General features: G+C 39.2%; 1 protein-coding gene across 3 annotated transcripts in view; it reads right to left on the bottom strand.

The window, feature by feature from the left end:
• The window catches only part of MDM1 (Mdm1 nuclear protein), a 33,916-nt gene that overhangs the window by 6,330 nt on the left and 332 nt on the right, over positions 1-27,254 (bottom strand). The window contains exons 2-12 of one of the 3 annotated variants that reach the window (XM_058742080.1): positions 26,263-26,377; positions 22,349-22,716; positions 20,887-21,021; positions 16,219-16,386; positions 13,710-13,813; positions 13,529-13,628; positions 8,609-8,638; positions 8,079-8,254; positions 6,501-6,800; positions 5,631-5,743; positions 5,432-5,541 (exon numbers count right to left, since the gene is read on the bottom strand). In XM_058742080.1, the coding sequence (XP_058598063.1) occupies positions 5,432-5,541; positions 5,631-5,743; positions 6,501-6,800; positions 8,079-8,254; positions 8,609-8,638; positions 13,529-13,628; positions 13,710-13,813; positions 16,219-16,386; positions 20,887-21,021; positions 22,349-22,716; positions 26,263-26,377 (1,719 nt within the window). Of the gene's footprint in view, positions 1-5,431; positions 5,542-5,630; positions 5,744-6,500; positions 6,801-8,078; positions 8,255-8,608; positions 8,639-13,528; positions 13,629-13,709; positions 13,814-16,218; positions 16,387-20,886; positions 21,022-22,348; positions 22,717-22,970; positions 23,209-26,262; positions 26,378-27,254 lie in introns of those variants that run through there. The other 2 variants (XM_058742081.1, XM_058742082.1) reach the window with 2 other exon arrangements.

Raw genomic sequence — 27,254 nt, 5'->3', positions numbered from 1 at the left:
CCCATACCTCACCCACCCTCCCTTCCCAATCTCATTTCTTACCTCTCCTCCTCCCTCTTAGGCCCCAGTCACACTGGTCTTCAAAACTCTCACTGTTACACACTTGTACTTACTGTTCCTTCAAACAGGAAAACAATCTCTGCTCATCTCTGCCTGGGCACATACCTCATTAGTCAGTTCTTAAATTGTCACCTCCGCAGAGGTGCCTGTCCTGATAGCCTGTCCTGATAGTAAAGCAACCTCACCCGTGATTTGGAGGTTATTTGTGGTTTTATTTAACTCACAGCATTGATACTACCTAAAATTATCTTTTTAAAAAATCATCTGTCTCTCAGAATGAAAATGTAAGCTCCATGAGGGCAGGGATTTTGTCTTGATTACCAAAGAATCCCCAGATCCCAGAATGGTACGTGACACATAGTAAGAGCACATTAAATATCAAATTGAGTGAGTGAAAGTGAAATTCCTGATATTTCCCTCCAAAGAGGGTTTCTGTCCAGAGTTCTCCTACTCAGTGCACGGCATCCCCTATCAATCCTACAAGGTAAGGCAGAAACCTAGAAGTCATTCATGGTTTCTCATCCACCATTATCCAACCCAGCACCAAGCCTTGACTTTGCTCCCCTTATTCACAATTCTTCAGTTTCATCCACTTCTGTCAATGTCCACCCTCCTCAGTCCAAGCTATCAACTTGTCCTACCTAGACTACCACAGTTACCTTCTAAGGGTAACTAGTCTACTCTTGCTTTCCATGGCAGCCAAAAGGTCTTTAAAATATTTCAGTGACTTCCCATTGCTCTCAAGATAATGATAAAAATTCTCAATATTGCTATCTTTGCCAGATTCATCTTGACCTACTCCCTGCCACACACTATACTTACCTTTGTTTCTTAGAACCCTATGTTCTTTCTCACCACAGGATATTGGCACATGCTATACTTCTCCTCCCCACCCTTTTTACCTGGTCAACTCTTCCTCTTCCTCAGTATCTCAACCCAATTATGACTTCTTCTAAGAAGCATCCTTGATTTCCAAGAAGCTTCCTGACTTCCAGGACTAGGCCAATTCCTTTCAAAATAGCACTATATACTGCTTTGAAACTCTTATTAATTTTAATTTTACTTTTTTGGGGGGTATGATTCTTTGATTACTGTGTATCTCTTTCGCCAGACTGTAGGTTCCATAAGATCATGAACTATGTCTATTTTTTTTTAACTTTATTTATTTTGGAGGGGTCGGGGGGGGGGGGGAGTGGCAGAGAGAGAAGGAGAGAGAGAATCCAAAGCAGGCTCCATGCTGTCAATGCAGAGCCTGACACAGGGCTCAATCTCATGACCAAGAGATCATGACCTGAGCCAAAATCAAGAGCTGGTTGCTTAACCAACTGAGCCATCCAGGCACCCCCCCCCCATGTCTATTTTTGTTCACTATCTTTATTGCATGTGGGTAAACAGATAAGTAACATCTGCTGCATGAATGAATAAAGTGAGCTAACACACACTTAGCTTTTTAATATCATTTATAAGACGTTAAAATGCTCCTTGACAATTAAACCAATACCATGAGAATTCTCCTCTGAATTTTGTGAGACAGTGTTGTTTAGGAGTTAAAAACGTGGGCTCTGAGGACAGACTCCCTGGGACTAAATTCTGCCCCACCAATTGGCAGCTGTGTTTCCCCAGTTTCATCTAAATGAGAATAATAACAATACCAACCTCCTGGAGTCATTATGAAGACTTAAGTTAATATATATACAGTACTTAGCACAGGGCCTAGAACATAGTTAACCACTCAGTTAATGCTAGCTATTATGATCATCCCCATGTTTTTAAGTTACCCAAATTGCTGCTGCCCCATAACCCTCCCACAATTAAATGTCACTAAAAGTTAATATTAAAAAAATTTCTGGATATTATAAACATTCTGATTCTTATAATTAAAAAGATGTACAATGATATTGAGGGAAATTGAATACTGGAAAGGATTTATTGGAAACTATATTGTGTGCATGATGAGGTAGAAATTGGCATTAAAGAGCAGTATCATTCTATTTCATTAATTTAACTATTCAATAATTAATTCCACAATAAATGAAAATGTTACATACAAATCCAGTTGCCAATATGGATTAAGGCTACTCTTTTTAGCTGAGGGTAGTCAACTCTGTGTGGGCAAAGCTGCCTAGAAGCTCACACCTTCCAGGTAGCAACCTGGATCCTGGGATGAGAGGGAGTGCTGGGGGTGCAGAACAGCCCATGGGGGCAAGCGATTCCTAATATCTGATTCTGATCAGTCCTCTGTATTCCTTTTGTCATAAACCAACGTATACACATTGGTTTCGATTCTGTCAGTCTAATAATACTCAGTCAACACCTATTTAACAGGTACCTGCTATGAGGTGACTTCGGTACTGGGCTTTGGGGACAACTAGGCTCTGATCCCCTCTCCTACCTCTCCCCAACACCTAAAGTTTCCCCTGGGCCACACCTCTGAAAATTCATGAACAGCCATCAGCAAAATCCCCTGGAGAAATGCAACCTCTTCTCTAAATGTTCTCTATCCTACTTCAGCCACTTACTCCCACCATTATATGTTAAGCCTTGTCATTACTGCTAACTGCAACCTCTCCACAATTCCAATTTCTGACTACCACCTCCTGACTTTAAAACTACTCCCTCTAGGTACTCCAATTTCAACAAGTCCTTAAGTTGGCCAAGACCTTCCATTGATCCTGTCACCTCTGCACTGTGCCTTACCTTCTCAAGTCCTATTTTTCCTGCTCTAACCAACTCAACTTCCATGGCCAATCATTATAATCACTCCCCTACGTGTACCTTAACTCCCTGACCCCCTTTCTCATTTTGTCTTACTCCCTTGACAAAACATGAACCCCAGTTAAATTCAACTCTCTAACTTATCCTGCACCTCTGTAGCCAAACATGGCTAGAGAAAAACACACAACCCCTCATGACTGCTCTTACATCAAATCCGTGACCACTAGCCTAAAATGGGCCCTTTATGTTGCCCTGCGTTATCTCACATTTCCCTGGCCTACTCCCTCTCCCACTCTCTGAAAAGACTACTTCATGATTTCTTTTCTTTACTCAAACCTCCAACCTCTTCATCCCCAGCCTTGTTCTTGGTGAGGATCTTTCTTCATGTGCCACCAAGAAAAAATCCGAAGTGGGGCGCCTGGGTGGCTCAGTCGGTTGAGCGTCCGACTTCAGCTCAGGTCACGATCTCGCGGTCCGTGAGTTCGAGCCCTGCGTCGGGCTCTGGGCTGATGGCTCAGAGCCTGGAGCCTGTTTCCGATTCTGTGTCTCCCTCTCTTTCTGCCCCTCCCCCGTTCATGCTCTGTCTCTCTCTGTCCCAAAAATAAATAAACGTTAAAAAAAAAAAAAAAAGAAAGAAAAAATCCGAAGAGACTTTCCCAAAGCTTCCAGCACATCTCCCTATTTTATTAGCAGTGCTCACATATTCTGCCTCCTCTGTAACGATGAAGGAGCTGTCAGAGTGCCTACAATCAACCCTTCCACTTCTCCCCCAGATCCCATGGAACATCTCAAGTGGTGCTAGGCACTGAGTGCACAGAGGCAAAGTTGCTGGCTCGGCCTGCATCATTTTTCTCTCTCTTTAAAACCATTCTTGTCAACACATAAATGTGCTGTTATCTCCTTCATCTTGACCTCACTCCCAGCTGCCATTTGTTACTCTGCTCCCCTTCACGAAAAAGACTCTTAAAAGAGTTGTCTGTGATGACTGCCTCCAATTCATCTCCTCTCCTTTCTCTTGAACTCACTTGCATTTAGACAATTATCCCTCCCCACCATCAAAACTGCCCTTTGTCAAGGTCACCAATAACATCCATGTTGCTAAATCCAATCATCAGTTCTCATATCTTATTGATCCATCAGTAGCACTGACACTCCCTCCTCCTTGACACCTTCCAGATACCACAGTCTTCTATTTCACCACCTCACTGGCTATTCCTTATCATTCTCTTTGCTGGTTACTCCTCAACTTCCCAGTATCAAAAAACCAGGGCTGACACCTGTCTACACATACTCTTCCCTCTCTATACCCACCTCCCCTGATGACCTCCCCCGGTCTCAAGCCCTCACATACCTGTGCACCTGTACAATAGACACTCAAATCTGTATCCGCAGCCCAACCTGTCCTCCACACCTCAAACTCAGAAAGTCAACTCCCTATTCAACGTGTCTACCTGTACCTGTAATAAGCTTCTCAAAGGTAACATGTCCAAAACAGAACTCTTCATCTTCCCTGACAAACCTTTTCCTTACACTGTCCTCCCCATCTCAGGTAAACGGCAACTTCATCCTTACTGCACAGGCCAAAAATCTTGAATCCTTGATTTCTGTCTTTCTCCCATGCCATATCTTAACCATCAGCAAATGTTGTCAACTATACCTTCAATGCACATCCAGAATCAGACTTCATCATATGACCTCCACCGCTACCCATATGAACCAAACGACCATCACCTCTTGCCTGGATATTGTAATTGACTCCTATGTAGGCTCAGGCCCCTGCTCTTGCATGCCTACTATCTGTTCCCAAACAGTAGCCAGAGTCACATGGAAAAACCTAAGTCAAAACATATCACTTTTCTGCCACTCCAAAGACTTCCGATTTCATTCAGAATAAAATTCAAAGTCTTTGCTGTGAACTACAAGGCCCTACACAGTTTAGTCCCCCCATGATGCCTCCTAACTTATTGCCCACACTCTCTCTGGCTCTCTGCTTCAGCCACACTCACTTTCTGGCCAGTCCTCAAGAAATCGGGCACCTGATCACCTCAGGGACTTTGCACTTGCGTTCTTTTTGCCTAGAATGCCTGCCTACATATGCATATGGGTCCATCTCTCACCACCTTCAGATTCTGCTCAAATGTCACCCTCTCAGCAAGAACTTCCCTGGCTACTTTGTATTCACTTCCCCTGCTTTACTTTTCTCTTTAGTTCTTACCACTGTCTAAAATACTCTGTTTTTTATCTAGTTATCCTGTTTATTGTCTCTCTCCTCCACTAGAATAGAAGTTCAATAAGGGTCAGAATTTGCACCTGCTTCTTTCACTGTTATATCTCCAGTGCTAAAACAGTGCCTGGAACATACTTGAAATACAACTGCCACCCAGTAGATGCTCAATAAAAAGTACTGTTTCCCTTCTCTCTCTTCTTGCTGAGTCACATTTGACAAGATTTAAAAACACATCAGCAGAAGTAGAATGCCACTACCAGAAAAAAAATAATTCAAGGCCTTTGCCTTAATAAAAGCACATTAATAGCATCACCTCCACATACAATGCACAGAATTTTCTAAAATCTGAACCTATCGTTCATTCGTTACATGTGACTAAAATAATCGCTTCCTAAAAAGATATTTTTCCCCCAAGATATAAATATTTACCTTCCTAAAATCATTCTTTGCAGTTTCTAAGCCATCCTGAGGGGACACTCTTTTCCTTTGTTCTGGGACTGGAGGCCTCACTTTAGATGGAGACACTAGAACAGCACCACCTAGAAAAATGCAGAAGACGACAAGTCTCAAACTAAATTCTCATGCCGAAAAAGCAGGTAAGAGAAGAACTACAGCGTTTGCCCATTACCAACAGCTGGAGTGGTGAGATCATGATGAGTCCTCTGGATTCCACCAAGTTCTCTCAGCTTTGGAGTAGGAAGCCTGCCTCCTTTTCCAGAAGATACAGAAGAAGAATCTGACCTACAAATCCAAACAATCTACTATGATGCATTTCCCCCCAGCAAAGAGGATTAAAAATATTTTATCATTATTATGCAATAATAAAACAAAATTTATAGGGTCATCTGTTTCTAAAAACACATGCCGTTAAGAGGGACTGAATATTGGAAAAGACGGAAGGTCACTGCAAGTCAGCAGCAATAGACCAGAGAATTCTTCCATTAAATCAGCTCCTAAGTTTCCCATTAGGTGCAAAACTCATGACAGAATGATTAAGGGATTTGGATGATGGACAAAAAGCACCATTATCAGTGGTAGAGAACCACTCCCCAAAGCAATTGACACATAAATCAGCAACAATTAGCTATTTGCAGATATCGCTTATTTTAACATTACAAAACATTATCTTTCTTTTTTGGTGAAACATTTGATATTAAAGAATATCAGCTATTTTCTTAAATCACAAAGAAAGCGATTCCCTCAAACACATTTACAAATCTGCCAAATCATAATTAGTGGGACATAAATGAAAACAACCCTAACTGCTTCCTCCTCAAGTAGCTCAGTGTTCAAGTGTTCAACTACCAATTACTGGTGACTCAAATACCTGAGTGAATCAAATTATAAATTGAAATGTCTGCTTTGTGACATTAAAGTAACATCTGCTCTTTATTAGTCATAAAACCAAGAGTGTAAACCACCGTACTTGGTGACAAAACAAAAAAATATTAACCGTGTGCATAATGCTTCCATATACTGATTAATTTAAAACTCTCACCCTTCTTTTATCTTTTCTGCCTTAGATTTTTCCGGTACTTCGACCTTCTCCAGCTCTCCGTTATGAACCTGCCTGTCCTTTTCTGTTTCTTCCTCCTCCTCCTCTCTCAGCTGTTTCTGCACCCCTTCATCTGTGTTCTCTGCGTCCCACGCCAGGCGCCTTCTAACGGGCAGGGTGGGAGCATCTGACACGCCCAGTTTCTCTGTGGTAGTTTTCTGCGGCTGCTCTTCCAAGGCAGGCTTTTTCTCGTCCAGTGTTGTAGGAGGACATTTCTGCAAAGTCTTATGGCTTGTAGGATCTCTGCAGAACAAAAGTGTCAAACTGGAGTTTGAGGTTTCTAAGTTTATACTCATTTCAGTGAGTCTGTCATTCCCCTCTAGCGTTCACAACTTTATGTCCCACAGGTACTACCTTGCCCAGATACTGAAGAAAGAAACCTAATTAAGAGTTCATTTGACAGTATAATAAACTAAAGCTACAATTTGGACTTTCTATTAAAATACTCCATGGGCACCTGGGTGGCTCAGTCGGCTGAGTGTCCGACTTCTGCTCAGGTCATGATCTCATAGTTCATGAGTTCGAGCCCTGCATCAGACTCTCTGCTGTCCATGCAGAGCCTGCTTCAGATCCTTTGTCTCCCTCACTCTGCCCCTCCCCTGCTTGTACACGCTCTCCCTCAAAAATAAAAATAAAAACATTTAAAAAGTAAGCAAATTTTAAATATAAAGTACAATACTCCAAAATAAAACCTACGTATCTTCTCTTATTTCCACCTTCACACAGGCGTGTCTGTCCTGCTGCTGACAACAGTCACATGTGTTCCCTTGACTGGCATTTACACACACAAGCAAGGACTGCACATGGTCTAACTTGTTCGGTTACTCAGTTACAGTTTATGCACAAATTCAAGTGTATTTGTAGATCAAGCAAACTGATTCCAATTTTATACTTCAGATTGATAAGTGTTTTCAAGACATTCTTACAGAATGGATTTTGTAATGAATTTTTAAAGAGGATATCACATAATTAGAACTTATAGTTCAATTTGGCATATATAATTATATTACTATAATAACTAAAAATGATTTTATTTGCCAAAAATCAATATGCTATTTCTTTTATAAATAGTTAAATAATTTTCACTTTAAAACCCAAAAGAGCAGAGACTTTGCCCATAGAATCAGGGCCTAAGTGTCGTATTAACCACAGAAATCCATTAATGAATGATTATAGGATGTACTACTAGCTTATGTTGTCTAGGTTTTTATTGTTGTTGGTACCTTTCCTTCCTGTTACTTTCTAAAGTTCTTTTCCATCTACTGTATAATCATCCCTATTCTACTCTTGTTAAAAAATATTATAAAATCCAGCCTTCCAGATTTACATTACGTATTATTTACACACAGCTTTACTTCTCACAGAGAATAAACTAGTAATAATGAAATGTAATAAATGGCTGGCATATCTCCATTTAACTGGAAGACAAATTTTGAGGGGTCATGTCATTTACCTATAGAATTCCGTGATCTACCTAAGCTACAATATACTTTCTCACCATCCACAAAGAACGTATCTTACCCAGCAAGATCTAGAGCTCTAATGTTACTACTAATGGTTCCTTCTGAGCTTGTGGTTGAGGAGACATCCCAACAGCAGTTGTTATCAGACAGAAGCTGATTCAGATGGTCCCGAGAAAAATGTGTTCCTTGAACTCGTTTCCTATAAAATTCAGCCTTCTCTCGGAGTTCTTTAACCTATGCAGGAGAGTTGAGACACTGTGTATTACTTTAAATGCTCCTTTGCAAACACCACCATGTAGCTTATCAAAGATACTGCACAAATACAGCCAGAGACCAAGGAGAAAGGAAGGCAAAAAAAAAAAAAAAAAAAAAAAAAAAAGCTACAAACGTTCATCAGACTGTGTGCATTTTAAGCAGAAATTAAAACAGTCAAGCTAAAGCACAATGCAGTTATTTTATTTCAGGCCAGCAGGCAGGAAGAATTTGCAGCAACTAAGAAAAATATTGACACCTAATTCTTATTTCAACTGAAATTACACAAGTACTCTATGCATTATTACAGGTTTTAAAAACTCAAAAGCAACCAACCTCCGCATACCACATGGCATTTAGAGAACCCTAGGAGAGGAATACAGAAACATACTTAATGACAGGTTAATGCCATAGTTGAATATTAATGGGAATCAATGAAATACCTTATTATTCTTCCTTCTAAATATATAACAAACTTGTCAATCAATATTTTTATTATTTTTGGTAATATTTAATTCACTAAGTAAGATATCTTAATATTACCATGAAAACCAGCCACATTCTTGCATGGCTGAAATGCTATCAATAACAGGTAACCTAATTATTATTCCTACTTCCCCACCTCTGGAAGGGTAGTGACATGCCAGGAACCCCTACCCTGTCTTTATTTCCTGGCTTTATACAACAGCTGCTCCTACTATAGAAGCCGGCAGTGAGAGAATTATGAAGCTTCCCTCTCCAAATTCCTGAAAATTCCCTTGGCATCAGCAAAACCTCAACTTTTAAAAAAATGTATTACATAAAAGAATATCCCACAAAATAATAATTATAATATATTCATCAAAGTGACAATACAAAAAAATGTTCTGATGGACTATAAGGTAATGTGAATTCCCTACAATGCAAATAACATCTGTTCAAATGGAAAGGAGCCTTCTATACTCTTTGAAACCCTTTCATGTTATACGTCATACTGCCACCTGCTGGCTTCCCTAAATTCAATTCCACAATGAAAAAAAATTAAACTGCAGCTTAAAATTCTTTAAAATAATTTTTATTTACTCTTCAAAAAACTCAATAATTTTTCCTATCATAAAGATGGAATAATAGCATTAAAAGAATATGCAGATACCGTCTGCTATAATCTTTCACTTACAGGCAAAAAAGCAAATAATGAAACTTTGCATTGCAAAAAAAAGTAACCAAAGAAACACATCCTCAGTTCCTCAGGGAGACACTACTGAATGCAAAGGGATGAAAGTGTTACATCTGTAGGGAAGTAGCCAAAGCAAAGGACAGCACCTGTCACGGTGGCATAAGAAACCATATAATCCCAGCAGAGTCTCACTGTTCTAATGAACCAAATCTGAAACATTCCTAAAGGATAACTGAAAATATATTTTCTTCACTGCCAAGAAAAACTGAGCCATGTTCATTTATCATTTCTGTTAATTCCTAAACTTTAAAGAAAATTACTAGTTTTTGCATTTAACATATAGAACTGAGACGTATAGTTTTTGTCTGTTGAACTACTAACCAGGGTGTGTTGCTGTTTTCTTTGTTTTTAAAGTAGGCTCCACGCCCAAGGTGGGGCTTGAACTTAAGACCCCAAGATCAAGTGTTGCATGCTCTACCAACTGAGTCAGCCAGGCCCCCCCCCTCACCAGGGTGTTGTGAATACACAGAGGCCTTATTATAAAGTGCCCTGATATAATCCAGATTTTATTTCTACTAAGTCCTCTCATGCTTCAAATGTTTCACAGCTGCTCCAGCACCTACATGATACAATCTTCAAGCTTTAGTACAATTTCCTCCTCTGTCTTCAAAGCTCTTCATGCACATCCCCATTAGTACTTATTTCATTCTAGAAATAAGTGGAGTTAATTTCTCTTATCATTCTCCCCCATTAATCTATAAACTCCACAATGTGAGGGAATGTGCAGCATTTAAACATTGATTCCACAACTTGATCTGAGTGTGGACTAAGTGCTCGGCTGGAGCTGGATGGCTGGTAGCCAAAGATAAACAAGAAAGTCCCTGCAGCACTCAGTGTGCTCACAGTTTGATAGAGAAGGCGGACCTCCTCGTCCTGTATGATACGTTATCATCATAATATTCGTATGGTCTATGCTATAATACACAAAAGAGATATAAGTGGAAGAAGTGGTTCAAAAGGGGCTCCATCGGTCCTGCACTGAGTGCGGGGTGGGCTGGGAAGGAGCAGCAGAGAAGGCTGTATTCCATCCCTGTGGGAGGGCCTACTGCTTGATGAACGAGAGGATGGACAAATAGCCCCTCCATGTGCACGGTGACCCAGTTTTGTTTGTCAACCAGATTTTTTTTAAAAAAAGCAGATACTATGGAAATTCTGTATAACTTTATTCAGTTCTATTTTTCACTGACATTCAAAACTCAGTAATTGAAATTTACTTTGTCAGCAACCTTTATTAATAATCTTCGTGCTAATGTTATAGTGTTTTACAAATACATAACTTTAAACTTCTATGATCCTACACTAAGATGAAAAAATAGAAAGCCGATCTTTCCTAAAGCAAGTTGTTCTACAAGAAAGAGAAAAAAACTAATGGTACGAACTTAATACCTACAACCAACAAGCAGAGCCACTAAAAAGGATATGAACTTAATTAAACTCAATTAAAACAACACACATATCCCTTTCCAGGTCAAGAAACACCATCAGCATCTAGGATATAAATGCTGTAAGTAGAATGTTTTCATTTCTGAATTTCTTTTCCCAAAATAAGAATTCAACTAAGTTGTTTAAAATTTATATACCGAAAATTCAAATTCAAAAAACTGACAGTATAAAAAATTTTTCCCCAAAATCATCCCCCTCAAAATGAGTCATCTTAGGCCTAGCTGTCCTTACAATGTTTGTCAAATTACAGAACGTCTCTCAAATGTGGAACTTTATCTTGAAATAAAGTTTGTGAAAGACACACTTGTGAAAGACACATTAGAAAAGAACATCTCAGCTAACGTAAGTTTGGATGATTAAAAGATCACCTAACAAGAAACAAGAAATGTAACACGGATTCAGTAGTTATTGTAAGGATGAGACCTAACAATTGCAACTGTTGGTTATTATTAAAAACCATCTTTTAAGTGAGCATTTCAAAAAGCAACAGTGCCAGTGGTTATATAATGGAGATAATAAATATACAACCACTGGACAAATAAAACCAAACACCCTAATGTTATATGAATAGGTACTTGGATCTTAAGATAAAATACCGAGGCACTAGACTATACATAGATTCAAAAAGTTTAATATTTCAAACAACACAGGAGGAAATGAAAACGATATATGAACTAGAAAACTATAACAGGACTCAAAGTTACCATTCTAATGATAATAAAGTCACTGATGTCCAAATGCGTTTGAAGAGTGTGAATAATATTCCTCCATGAAACATTAGAAGTGGGAAAGTGAAGGAGTACCTTATGCTTAGATATCTCATAAGCATAAGTAAATGTCTTCAGGTTAAAAATGAAATCTAAGATTTAAGTAAAACATGGCCCATATTAAATATCTATGACCTGATCGACTGAAATGGTTATCAACATCAGTGATAAGATTTAGCTAAATGTCATATTCTTTACTAACTCCAATTCACTTTTTGAATTATTTTGCCCACACAGGTTAGGCAAAACGGTATCACTGATTTAAACATTAACAACCACCATTAACAATAAGCTTTTTTAAAAAGCCCAAAAGTCACCTTCCCAAGATGTTATAATAGGAAACCTTGAAATGACAGCTCTTAAGTTAATGTCAACAAAAATGTCATTTTCCATCAGGGCAGGACAGGGACTACCACCTTATCGTGACTCCAGACAAAACAATCCTCTTGGTCCACTACATTTTTAGATCTGAGGCCTAAATACCAACTCATCTTAATTTAAAGACGTCTCAGAGACTGAGAGATAATCTTTCTAAAACAAGGAGCCTCTCATGAGCCCAACCTAGTGAAGTCCCTAAATACAATAGGTCAGTGGCCTACACCTATTAAATGGCCACACTAGCCCTCTATGGCCACACTCTGTGCTCTGCTTTTGCCCCCAGCTTTTCCTCATTCCCCATCAGAGCTCCTGGCCAAGGTCTGGCATGACCATAAACTGTTCAAGGGTTTCACAGACTCAATTCTTTGCTCCATCATGCCTGCTCTCGATTCTTATATTTTTAACTTTATTTCACTAGGATATGAATATCCCCAGTAATATCCGGAACAGCTTCAAGATTTGCCTTTTACTCTGCCTGGATTGCTGCTGAGCCGCTCTCCAGTAGGGAAGGAGACAGCATGAGGAGGAGCCACGGTGGAAGGAACCAAGTGGTCTCCCGAAACAACATGCGGGGTACAGGAGTCTCACCAGGACGCTGGTCTGGGAGGTGCCAGCGCAAAGAGCCAGCAGCTCGAAGTGCCAATGCCTTCTTCCAGAGGCTCATTACATATAACCATTAGCCATGGTTTCAAGTACGGGGCTGAATAAAAGATTCATTCCCCATCCAAATGACCTCTCTCTTCCCAATGATGGGAGAGGGGGTGTTTACTGAAGTCTAAACTATTTTACTTTTGCTTGTTCACACAGAAAAAAACAGGAAACCATCAAGATGTGGTTTAAAAGATGGTAACTGTACAATAACCAGAAAAGCTCCACAGTTCATCCTTTGACTGTAAGAAGCTAGTGCTGAACAGGCACTTCCCAATTCTAGGATTACCCTTTCCCTCAAACCTTCCTTTCGGTCCTCAGAATTGCTCCCATATGTCAGGGTACCCCCAACACTATAATGCAAACCTCTCTCAGCACAGGCCACCCCTCCCAGATACTGATGGACTCTAATAGTACAAACTGCCAGTGGATGCCACGGTCAAACTAATCTTGAAAATTTATCTTCAGTTGAGAGAGTAGAGGTCTGGATCTTATTTTCAAAACTACAACGTTACAATTCTACAAACATAATGAAATACTGGATTATAAAAAAAATATTTTAAAGACTTTAATAATAAAAATCTCCAGTTGAAAAAGGAGCTATTTGATATTAAAAAAAACAGTAAACACACTGATAAATTATATCCTAACATACAACTTTTAAGTTCCTGATACTTCCAATGTTACTATTATATCACATATCTTTAAACTGTAGTCTCTATTACTAAATGAAACTCATTGTGGAATTAAATTGGGATATAGGCTCAAAGAAAACATGGGCATACTGAGCTTATGTATACTCACCTGATCTGGTATGTTTTCCTTCACACGGGTCCAAGCCCCGGCTTTGTATAAATACTGGGCTGGGCTCAGAAATTTTGCCCTATATTCAGAATTCACCTTCCTAACAGAAATGAAAGGAGAGTAAATATTTCACCATGTTGATCTTCTAAATACCATGACATTTTTCTTATAAAATACATACCCAAGCCTTTGATGTCTCCAAGGAGTAAGCTTCTTTTTAGGCTGGTTTGACTCTTTTGATTCCATCTCTGCTTCTAATTTTAAAGGATCATCTGTTTTATTACACTAAAATGGAAATAATTTAAACATTTTATGCTTAAAATATGTTACACTTTAGGGCAAAAACATAAATGTTATAAAGTATAATTGGGTACTGTATTACAATTCTGTTTGTGGAAGTAAGTTTTAACTGCTAAAGATAACCTAGAAATCACAAGCAATCAATAAACAAGTTTTGAAACTACTAGATCCGGTTGGTTTTTTCAAGTATAGCTCAGGTTTGGTTCATTTATAACAATAAAATTTATATCCTTGGCTACAAAAAATTTTTCTAATTAACAAATAAACATGTAAATGAATAAACTTGACATTACCACCTATTAAACAATGTTTTTACATTTGCCTTTGATATTCTAAATCCACATTTTATTGCATTGCAGTAAATATAAGGTTCCAATGAGTAAGTTACCAACCACATTGTTTTACTGAATAACTTAACCCTTTTTTTTAAATGTTTATTATTTATTTTGAGAGGGAGAGTGGGCGTGGGAGGAGCAGAGAGAGAGATAGAGAGAGAATCCCAAGCAAGCTCCACACACGTGCAGAGCCCGATGTGGGACTTGAACGCATAAACTGTGAGATCATAACCTGCGAGCTAAAATCAAGAGTCAGATACTCAAGTGACTGACCCACCCATGCACCCCATAATCTCCCCATTATGGTAGATCCAAAAATATGTATATATGTGTGTGTATGGAAACAAATATATGTATAAACCAATTTACTTTTAGTCATAGAATTTCTATGTTTAGAACCCACAAGGTATTAGTTATAGCATTCCAGAAGATTTAAAAATAGGACTTCTATCCCATTTACCTATAATTTACAATCATTTTAACCTGAATCTGTAACTTAAATAGCTATAGTTCAAATAGAGGCAAGTGTTTGTATGTGTTGATTATGGGGTGCATGGGTGGGTCAGTCACTTGAGTATCTGACTCTTGATTTTAGCTCGCAGGTTATGATCTCGCAGTTTATGCGTTTAAGTCCCACATCGGGCTCTGCACGTGTGTGGAGCTTGCTTGGGATTCTCCCTCTCTCTCTCTCTCTCTCTCTCTCTCTCTCTCTCTGCTCCTCCCACGCCCACTCTCCCTCTCAAAATAAATAATAAACAAACATTTAAAAAAAAAAGGGTTAAGTTATTCAGTAAAACAATGTGGTTGGTAACTTACTCATTGGAACCTTATATTTAATTACTGCAACGCAATAAAATGTGGATTTAGAATATCAAAGGCAAATGTAAAAACATTGTTTAATAGGTGGTAATGTCAAGTTTATTCATTTACATGTTTGTTAATTAAAAAATTTTTTTGTAGCCAAGGATATAAATTTTATTGTTATAAATGAACCAAACCTGAGCTATACTTGAAAAAACCAACCGGATCTAGTAGTTTCAAAACTTGTTTATTGATTGCTTGTGATTTCTAGGTTATCTTTAGCAGTTAAAACTTACTTCCACAAACAGAATTGTAATACAGTATCCAATTTAGGCTGGCTGTAATTTGGCATGCTAAAGCTTTGGTTTAAAATACATGTATCTAGGGGTGCCTGGGTGGCTCAGTTGGTCGGACCAGGGGTGCCTGGTCCGACTTTAGCTCGGGTTATGAGCTCACAGTTCATGACTTCAAGCCCCACATTAGGCTCTGTGCTGACAGCTCAGAGCCTGGATCTTACTTTGGATCCTCTCTCCCGTTCTCTCTGCTCCTCCCCCACTCACTCTCTTTCTATTTCTCTCTCTCAAAATAAATAAATAAACTTTAAATAAAACAAACAAAATACAGGTAAGTATGCATGTTTCTGTTTGACTTCCATTATTTAACTTAAAGTGTGTGTTTCTATCGCTACTGTTACTCCTATAGCTCACATCACTATAAGGCTAATCATTTGCTATTAGACATAGCAGACTTACTTTCTGTGTTGCTAAGCACTTGTCACATATTACACTTATTTAGTTACAACTCTGTCTCCTGTGTGGGGTTTAGTGTGGTCATCGTTGTACTTTCAGTACTTACCCAGTGCCTGGCCCCCACTAAGTGCTTAGTGAACATGTGGCACTTAATGGACAAACAAATGAATAAACTAGCTAAAACCCAAATTCTCAGGTGGTATTCAGTAAAAGATAATGAGTAGAGTCTAAAATCATAAGTCTGTTATTTTGTTTAAAGTAAAGAGTTGATTGGCGCCTGGGTGGCTCAGTCGGTTGAGCGTCCGGCTTCAGCTCAGGTCATGATCTCACAGTCCGTGAGTTCGAGCCCTGCGTCGGGCTCTGTGCTGACAGCTTACAGCCTGGAGCCTGTTTCAGATTCTGTGTCTCCCTCTCTCTGACCCTCCCCCGTTCATGCTCTGTCTCTGTCTCAAAAATAAATAAACATTAAAAAAAAAAAAATGTAAAGTAAAGAGTTGATGAATACCTTCTTTTCAGGAGATACTGTTTCAAAATTTCCATTCTCTTTCAAATCATTTCTTAATTTTGGTTCTTTCACTGGAGATAAACCCTTGAAATTTCTTCTGTATTCAGTTTCATGGATGATTGAGTTACCTTTGAATTGTGGAACAAATTTGCTTTTATTGTGGAAAACCTTAAAACAAAAATTACTGTAGTTTAGTTTTCTTGTTGGTTAAATACACAAAACTTAGTTTCTGAACTGCTTTAAAATTTCATATATAAAGTTGAATTATAGGATGTCAAAAAAGTGAAATTATAAGACTGTTTATAATTTCGTATTATTTCATATATCTAATTAACATCCAAAAAACAACAAAAGCAAAAATAGACAAACTAAAAAGTTTCCATACAGCAAAGAAAACAATCAATAGGGTGAAGAGGCAATCTTGGAATGGGAGAAAATACCTGCAAATAGTACATCTGATAGGGGTTAATATTCAAAATATATAAGGAACTGAAGCACCTTGCTAGCAAGAGAACAATCTGATTTTGAAAATGGGCAAAGGGACACACACATCAATGGAACAGAATATAAAGCTCCAAAATAACCCAATGCATCTACAATTATTTACAACAAAAAAGCCAAGAATATACACTTGGGAAAGTATAATCACTTCAACAAATGTTGTTTGAAAACTGGACAGTCACTTGCAAGAGGATGAAACTGGACCCTGAACTTCTGCACTATTTAATCGGTACCCCACTCCTCCTAACCGCCTCCATTGTGGCAGCCTCCAAGAGTTACAGCCAGAGTGGACTGGTAGCTGGAGCGATCTTCGGTTTTGTGGCCACCTTCCTCTGCCTGGCGAGCATGTGGCTGTCCTACAAGAACTCATGTGGGACCCAGTCAACAGATGCTGCTGTCTGAGGACACCCTACGGCCAGGCCCAAGGCAGGCCCTGAGACGGGAATGTCGGGGAGCCGGCCCCCAGGAGGGGCTTCTGAACTTCTGCTCCTGTGCCAAAGCCCTGCCCACACTGCTGGGCACAAGAGGGGCCTTCGACATCCTCCTGGGCTCCTGAGCCACTCTCAGCCTCTCTTTCTGGTCTTCCTTGGAGAATAGTCCTCCCCGCCTGGGAACAAAAAGCAGCCTCCAGGGAAATCTAGTCTCTTCCTCCTGCTTTTAGAAGCAACCATCTCAGGGACTGATGACCCCACTTACCTACCACAGTCCGGGGGGTGGGTCTGAATACTCCTGCCTAAATCTGCTTCTACTCCACATTCCTCAGGGGAATGAAGCTGTTCTAAGTCCTCTTATAAAAACAAAGCCATGTCCAGGGCACCAGGGTGGCTCAGTCGGTTAAGTGTCCGGCTTCGGCTTAGGTCATGATCTCATGGTTCATGAGTTTGAGCCCTGCGTCGGGCTCTGTGCTGACAGCTCAGAGCCTGGAACCTGCTTTGGATTCTGTAGCTCCCTCTCTCTCTGCCCTCTCCTGCTCACACTCTCTTTCTCAAAAATAAATAAATATTTTAAAAAGTCAAAACAAACAAACAAACAAACAAAAAATGGGCAGAGGAATTGAATGCATATTTTTCCAAACAAGACATAGAGATGGGCCAGCAAGTACATGAAAAGGTGTTCAATATCACTCATCATCAGCCAAACATAAATCAAAACCACAAGACATCACCTCACACCTGTTAGAATAGCTATTATCCAAAATACAAAAAATAGTGTTGGCAAGGATGTGGAGAAAAGAGAACCCTTGTACACTGTTGGTAGGAATGTAAATTAGTACAGTCATTATGGAAAACAATATGGAGATTCGTAAAGAAATTAAAAATAGAATTACCATATGATCTAACAATTCTACTTCTGGGTGGATTTCCAAAGGAAATGAAATCCGTATCTCAAAGAAATATCTGCACTCCCATGTTCATTGCAGCATTATTCGCATTAGTCAAGATATGGAATCAACCTAAGGGTTCACCAATAGGAATGGATAAAGAATGGTAGAATGGATAAAGAAAATGATACACACACACACACACACACACACACACAAGAATATCATTTAGCCTTCAAAAAGGAAATTCTGTCACTTGCAACAAAATGGATGAACCTGAAGAACATATGCTAAGTCTAAGCCAGGCACAGAAAGACAAATACTGCAGGTTTCACTTATATGTGGAATCTAAGTAAGTGGAACTCATAGAAGCAGAGAGTAGAATAATGGTTGCCAGAACTAGGGGGTGGGAGAAACAGGGAGATACTGGTCAAAGGGTGCAAAGTTCCAGTTTGCAGAATTAATAAGCTCTGGAGATGTAAGGTGCAACATGATGACTAGAGTTAATACTACTAACAGAGTTAATACCTGAAATTTGCTAAGGGGATAAGAGCTTACAACACGCATACAAAAAGCTAACTACGTGAGGTGTTAATGTGTTAATTAGCTTGATTTTGTTAATCATTTCACAATGTACAGGTACATCAAAACATTATTTACATACTGTAAATATATAATTTTTGTCAATTATACCTCAATAAAGCTGGGAAAAAACCCAAAGATCAACTTTCTACACTCACTACTATGTTGTGAATAATAGTTACTATAATAAAAATAATGTTTAAGCCAAAAAAATAATGAACCATATCTTTTCTCCCCAGTTTCCTACTCCTCCCTCCCATCAGTTTGATAATGGGATAAGTACAACTGGCATATTTAAGTGAACACAGACATTCACTTTATAAGGCAATTCTGTTGTCAGCTCTACCAGGTTTTTTTTCCTTCCTTGGCATGATTTTTTTTTCTTCCTCCAAAAAACAGAAGATTCTTAACATTGTGAATATCTGATGTGTTCTTTTGTTGTTGTTGTTTTTCCTTTGCTTATTTTTAGCTCAATGCAAGGGGAAAAAATCAGGTAATAATGATGTTTCTGTTTTTAAATGTTTCCCTTTATCCTTAGTATTTTATAATAGGGTTTCTATTTTATGGTATATTATCACTGATTACAAAGAAAGCAAAAGGAAAAGATGTGGACCACAAATAAGGTACATTACAGCTTTGCAATGCTGAATAACACATCTTCATACAGATCAAATCCAGAGTATCTTTTCCCGAGTATAACCTCAAGGACTTTTCTGCCAAAAATTATTCAGACTCCTTTACATATTAATATAAGACATCTTTTTAGAAAACAGGTGTTTGATAAAATAGAGCTGAATAGCTCCTTCAGAAGTTCCCTATCAACAAGCATTGAAAATTTCTGTCACAGGACTCTTTAATCCACAGACCCTGAAAATGATACACTTTGAATTGACAAAGAGCATTTACTTTCACCCCAAATTCTCTGAAACTCCCACTAATGAAAGCAATAAAACTACCAGTGAAGGTTTGCTAATGATTTATTTTATATTATACTTTGGTCCTATAAAAAGGGCTTTTCTATACAATGTCTCCACTGAAATATATAAAAGCTGTCAATGGGGCTTTGATTTGAATTAGCTTTAGCTTAAAGATGAAATGTTCTACAAAAACTGAACAGCTACAATTTTCAGGGAGTAATTTTGTAGATACACACACTTACTATCCAAGAACACTTGTGAGCCAACAAAAGAAGTACTGATCCTCTACTGGGTTCATGAAGGGGACATACGTTGCCTTAGCTATTTTATATGCTTCTAAAATGTTCTACAAATTTCACAGTTTTTTTAGAAACCTGAATAACAAGTAAGCCCAAAGCTGCCACAATTTTTAGGATCACTAGAATTATTACATTAGTGTAAGAGGACTGATATTATTGTCTTGTTGAATCTACCCTCTCAGTCCTGAGGGGTATATAAAGTTTACAAACGAATGTTGAGATACAGGAGAAAATGAGCCATAAGGGTGTATGAAGGGATGTGTATGTGTTCATAAAGAAAATGCAAAGATCTAGAAGAAGAAAAGTCTAGGCTGTCCTGGGCCTCTGAAGATATTCTAAATGCAAGTATTTCCTTATCCAGGCCCAGAAGGATGGTTAAGAATATAAATGAGAGTTAAGAGCCTAAAAACTGTCTAGAGGATGACAGTAGTAAAATATTGAGTGTTTATTAGTAATGGTGGTCGAGCACCAAAAAACGGTACAAGATACAAAGAAATCTAGGAGCACATTTAGGTACCATCATAGCTTTTGGAGTTTATAAATGTCATCAAAATGACAATTTCTATTACTGCTCACTTGATACAAAAACAAGATTATGTATCTTGTATTATTTTTAACATATTTTGTATTTTCTTAAAATATTCAGGGTAGTCATGCCTTTCTTATCAGACAGAAAACATGCAACATATTAGTCAACAAAACACAGTATTTTAGAATAAAAGCAATTTAATATTTTTTTATTAAATAAACAAAATCTCGCAGCATGCAAAAACTTACCAGTCCTCATGCTTCATTACCCTGTCTCATATTTAGCGTACGTGATGGATCTGGCAACAGTGACCATCAGTGGCCTAGGATAGTGTCATATTACTACCATAGATCGAAGTAACAGAAGGATGTTAGCAAAACTCTTATTTTCACTTTTCTAGAACCTACCTCCAGGCTCACTGAAGAAGTGCCTAATTTCTTTTAGCCCTTAGTTCTGTGTAAATCTGCATTACTAGATCAGAGGATGATACTTAAAAATATATTACATCCATTCAACTACCTGATTGGCTGTAAAAACTGGAGCAGCTTCTTTAGGGGTCTTCCAAACAAACTGCCTTTGATATTCAGAATTTCTCAAGATATCATGTGAAGGAACAACAGTCAGTCCTGCTTTCTTCCGAAGAACTCTATTCAACTGTTAGGGAAAGAAAAACCCCACCCACAGTCATTAAAAGTTTCTGTTCAAACTTTTTCTTTTACTGTGGTAAAAACAAAAACCAAAAAGACATTATAACATATTTCGTATAACATGAAATCTACCCTCTTAACAAATTTTTAAGTATACAGTATTGTTAATTACATGCACACCGTTGTACAGCAAACTCTTTTTAATTGATGATCTCTCTTTTAAACTATTTAAAATTTCTTTCTGAATATTGTCAATGAATCATTGTGCATCCCAGAAAAAGATAGCACCTCTCAGTCTCTTCCTACCAATTTTTCACAATTAAATCTATGACTAAGAAACAGCAGCACCTTGCCTTATTCACACATTGCTTCTGCGACACCCCTTCCCTTGCCCACCACTTACACATCACCTTCCTTGATTCTACTGTACCCCCTGGTTTTCGCAATGAGCCACAGATTCTTCACCAACACTTCTGAATGCCTCTCCGTGGTTCCAGTCCACAGTGGACACGAAATGGGGAAGAGGTAGTGGACTGGAGAAAAATGTGGGAGGCAGCGAGATGTCTGCACAGGTCCCCAAAGCCTATGCTTATGTGCTTGCAGGGATGTTCCACAGGCCAGGTGTGACATAGGAGAGCAGAACTCTAAGATCTTTGAGATCCTGCCAGAACTGCCCTTCCTTTTGTATTCTGTCAATTGAGATGTTGTTTGTGTCCACAATAAGAAATTGAAAAGGGCCTAGGTAGAAGTCAGCTCACCACCCCTGCCAGAGGTAATGGCTTACTACTCCCCTTCTCTGTCTCAATTTGATCTCTCCCTTAGGACTTTGGTGCTGATATTTGATGAATAAAATCCAGAGGCAGGCTGCCCATCCAATGAAGAGATATCTTAGTATAACCAGTACAAACTGGCAACTATTAAGAATAGAACTCATAAGAGGCACCTGGGTGGCTCAGTCGGTTGGGTGTCCGACTTCAGCTCAGGTCATGATCTCACAGCTCATGGGTTTGAGCCCCGCATCAGGCTCTGTGCTGACAGTTCAGAGCCTGGAGCCTGCTTCGGATTCTGTGTCTCCCTCTCTCTCTCTACCCTCCTCCGCTCATGCTGTCTCTCTCTGTCTCAAAAATAAATAAACATTAAAAAGAAAATTAAAAAAAAAAAAGAATAGAACTCATAATAACTAAAGTCAACAGCCTCTTAACTATTCTATAAGACATTAGATTAAAAAAATAAAACAATGGAAAAATTTTAAGCATAAAATGTAGTATTAGTGAAATGATGACATTTACAAAGAATTCTATGCTTTTGAAAAGAAATACTGTGAATATACCTACCCCATTATCTACATTTTCTGAAAGCAGCTTGGTAGAATGCTCCAGTTCCTCATTTTCATTAACTGGTATATGACCTTCTATTACATCCTCATTATTTTCCACAATATCTGAAGCCCCTTCAGCTCTGGAGTCTGTAGAGTGAGACCTGGTTCTTTTGGGAACCCTGGAGGCTTCTAGTGCAAGAACTCTTTCTTGGTTAACATCTTCTTTTTGTTCTGCTTCTTGTAATTCTGTTTCTGTGGCTTCAGGTTTTGGTGACACAATATCATTCTCTGAGATAGCTCCATTCCACTCAAGAGATTTTGAAATTTGTGGATCATGATAAGGGACTCTTCTTTTTGAAATAAAACTTGGCTCTTTTGTGATTCCTACAAAATACAGTATACAGAAATTGCCATAAAGCTCTACCATAGCATAAAGTTACAAAGACAACTTTTAATAACACTTAAGAGAGGAGAAATGGAACTGAAAAATCACAGGTGAGATACACACAATGTCCTTAAAGTTGCAAGGTAAAAAAAAAATAGGTATAGTTCGTTCTTCAACATAAAATCTTTAATTTTGCTTTTAAAAAGTATTAAAATTTTTTTGACATAAAAAAAATTAAAAATTGGGGTCACAATGTTCGAGTTACCCCAACACAAGTCACTAGAATCGCAACGTGACGGGCCTGGCAAAGCCAGCAGGACATGTTGCCTCCGTTTCTAATTACTTTCCTGTGCTACTTAACACAACAATGGGCCCTGGTACTGTCAAAATTTGGAACTTTTCACAAAGCTTCTCTTATGCACAGTAGACCAAGGTGAGAAGGGATGAGATGTCATTATGCTGGATCTTGGTTCTACATTTGCCTTGATTTCCTGAGAATTAAAGAGAATGAACCCTTTTAACAAGAGCTAAGATACTATTTCTCTATATTTCTGTCTGGCAAGCAAATGTCCAAAAAACTTAACCTTCTACCCAAGTAAGAGGAGCTCTGTGGAATGACAGCCACTGAGACACTGTCCTAGTTTGGGGCCATTCTTTAAATAGAAAGAAGACTTAGCAGGGTGGGGAAGAAAGAGTAAGACTAGAGGGAAGGAGAGGAAAGGTGGACTGAAAATCTGGCATGAGTTCTTTAGCCTCTGTCAAGGATGATTTGGCCATGGAACCCAGGGTCCCCACCCTTACAAGACTTCCCTAGATTAGTGGTCTTCAAACTGGGTGCATATGTGTCTGGAGGCATATGGAGACATTCTAGGGGATAAGCAGAAATGGGCCGTGTAAGGGAATCATTTTGCAGATCTTAACTCTGTATGCACTATATCCCAACGTTGGTCTGCCTGAGAGTTGCACCTGCTGTCTGTAGTCTTCGTTCCCACCCCCGCCTTCCCACTTCACAAAAGGAAGACACACCTCTCAGCTAGCCCCAAGGAATAAAAAATTCTCGTAGGTGGGAAAGACAAAGGGACAATTCAAAAAAGTATAACTACCAAGAGAGAGTACCTGACAGCAAAGCAAAGAAGGCAGAGATGACAAATAACAAAAGAATAGTGCCTTATTTCACCCATCTTCACACTTTTCCCATCTAACTATCTTAGAATTAAAATTCGGGGGTAAGAGGGTTGTCATGTGAAATGAATATATGTTAACACACGTTAACACATTTATAGGGATTGAAAAATAAAGTTAGACTTTGTTCTCACAGCAAATAATTCTAATTTGCCTGATTAGTTTGCCAATGAGGACTGACTTTACCACTTATATGATGAACATTTACCGTAAAGTGAATCAGCTATATTGGCTGCTCCAAAGTTTTAACAGAACGTAAGTGAAACATATGCATGATATTCCATATGACAGAAATCACATCCTTTGATTTCACTTTGTTACAAACTGAATTTGTTACACTTATGATAAAAAAAATTAAATGTCAATTTAAAAATGTGAGGGCCACCTAGATGGCTCAGTTGGTTAAGCACCGACTTTGGCTCAGGTCATGAACTCACGGTTCACAAATTCGAGCCCCACATAGGGCTCTCTGCTGTCAGCACAGAGCCCACTTTGGATCCTCTGTCCCACTCTCTCTCTGCCCCTCCCCGCTCGCACACGTGCACTTGCTCATGCGCTCTCTCACTCTCTCTCTGAAAAATAAATAAACATTAAAAAAATGTGAAAGGATGCAAAGACTTTCTAAATACTTTTAAGGGATATGAAAGCAAAAATTTGAAGACCATTGCTCTAGACTTCTCTCTGTTCTAACACAGAGAGGCTTCTGGTAGAAGAGCAAAATGAAAGGGGAAGATTCTCAAGTGGTCTGCCATAATCTCTGAGCACCAGCAAAAATACACTAAGGGGAAAAAATACACTGTTAACAGAACACCCAGCCAGTCCTAGGTAAAATGGCTGCTATTCCTCCCACCTGCCTTTCTCAAGTTCTCACTCTGCCCCTCCCCCTAATCTAATTGTTTCCCATTCACATACCTCCCCTAGACCATTCCTGCTTTCATAATGTACCATACTCTAAAGTGGCTTTGCTCCCAGTCTTGTCTCAACATACCCACCCTCAAATGTAACTGATCTAAGCTACAATGTTATATGCACAACAGTCTGGTTAACCAATTCCGCAGTATCATAACAGGCCATCAGTGGGATATATATACTTTTTAAGATTTATTTTGTATTAATCTAATAGAGCCTCAAATTTGTAGAATTTTGAGTCATTTGGAGGACTGAGCACCATCTTGCCCAAGAAGCAGAGACATCCAGTGTTTGAAGTCAGGCTCTGGGCAAAGGATCCTGATGCTTTAGAGGAACCAAGAGCCACTGACTCTAGCCCACTTTTCCCTTTTTTCTCCAAATCTAATCCCAGAAACCCTCTCCTCATTTTACTAATTTCCCAGGCTTGGGAAAATTATGCTTATTTCTCATACGTCTTTTCTTTTCTTGGCTTCAAATATCTAATATTTGAGGGACATACATACCATGCATAAAGCATGCTCACATGTGAGGCCCCAAGCATTCATCTGTATATATGCACCTGCCCCTTAACAAGGAATATCTCATTTAATCCCTCCCAGCAATCCTGTGCAATGGGCTTCCTAAACCCCACCTGGTAAAACAGGTCAAATTTTCCCAAGATCAAAGCTAATGGAGGTCCAAACTCACGTTCATTCATTCAAACACTGGTTTGCATAAGCACTGGAGGAGATGTCATCTACTAGGCAGGAAGACAACCAGAGCCCTTGCTCTTCGAGATCTTCTATTCTAGTGAGGGCCAGTGAAACAGGCAGGTAGGATAAAGTCACTCTGTTTCTTTTCCTCTGCACCATTCTCTGGGAAACCCTGGCCTAGGGCTGACTTCCCTGGGATACCAGGAGGAAACATGTGTGATGACAAAAATACAGCCTCTGAACTCATGGGCTTTCAACAAAACAGATTTGATTTCACATCATGGTTTTGCCACTTACTAGCTAGGAACTTTGGGCAAGCTACTTAATCCAAGTTTCCCTTCCTCAAGACCTTGGGAGAACACCTCCCCAGGCTTGACTGCTCTCAGCCATCCCATCTCAGCTCAAGTATGACTCCTCAGAAAGGCCTTTCTTGACCACTGAAGCTAAAGTGGCTTCCCTCCAACCCACCCCTCCCCCCAAGTTATCTATATGCTAGCCTATAACAACTTGAAGTCCCCTAGTTTATTTATTGAGTTACTTGTTTACTTTTTTTGCCCACAATTAAGGGTCTTTGTCTGATTCAAGGCTATGTCCCTAGAAGCTGGGAATAGTCCTGGCCTATAGCAAGCCCTCAGTAAATAGCTGTTAAACAAATATGTCAACCAGACCAATGGAACAATGCTTCACAATTCTTAATCATTTTTGCAAACTTAACCCCAAGCTTTATTTAAGTTACAACGAGTATTAGTTTGTTCAGCTTACCTAATTGATCCGATCTAAGTCCAGCCCATGGGTACCTTCTCCCCACCGAGGGATTATAGGACTCTGACAAATATGACTTTTTCCACAGAAAGTTTCTCTGGTATTCACTCAGCCCCTGGGATACAAAATAAAATTTAAGTACAACGCAATTAATGGACATTGTTTTTAAAAAAAAGACATCAGTAAAATAATTTCGGAACCATGAAAAGAGTTGAAAGCCTGGAGATTGATAAACACAGAAGAGCTCCCTAATAACAACTAATATTTACCCAGCCCTGTGCTAAGCAGTTCACACGTCTTCTATCCTTTAATCCTCACAACCACTTGAGGCAGATGCTGGCAGGAATCCGACTCCCTGAGCAGCTACCTTTTTGCTGGTTGTCTGATTCCAAAGCCTGAGCTCTTGTCTGATAACAGGTGACAATCTAAATCCCCATCGCTATAATTATCCTTACTGATTACGCTGGCAATGAGTACACAGTATCAGGTATTAGGCCTAGTACCTCTCGAAATGTTGTAAAGTCAACCAAAGACGAATTCCCATCCCATTCTGGATGGGATAAAAGCCCTTAAGATAAAAGAATAAAACAGGGTTTGTGGAAGGATGTGGTCAACTGTTATGCTGATGGGTGCCTGACCCTGACCCCTACCACCTACCTGAAACTTACGCACAATATGAAAACTGTATATTTCTTACACCCTATCTTTACCTAGCCAGGGTCCCATTTCTCGATCCTTTAAAAGACATAGGCACTTTAAAGTTTTAAAGGGCAGGTAGGGGGCGGAGGGTAAAAGGCTGAGATGTGAGATGGGCTACAGGTGTTCCAATCTGAAGCCACCTTAGATCCCATTACAAAGCGCCCTCCTTCCATCACCACTCCCCTGTGCCCTCCAAAATCAATCTCTCTCAACACCACCAAACGCCTCCATACTGTAACTCGGAAATGTGTGTGAGCGGAGAGGGAGCTAGGTGGAGGAGACAAGCATCCCTC

The sequence above is a fragment of the Neofelis nebulosa genome, chromosome 8, assembly GCF_028018385.1.
Source record: "Neofelis nebulosa isolate mNeoNeb1 chromosome 8, mNeoNeb1.pri, whole genome shotgun sequence".
Taxonomy (NCBI): domain Eukaryota; kingdom Metazoa; phylum Chordata; class Mammalia; order Carnivora; family Felidae; genus Neofelis; species Neofelis nebulosa.
Note: the sequence above shows the minus strand (reverse complement) of the source record. Positions and strands in the feature narration are given on the sequence as shown.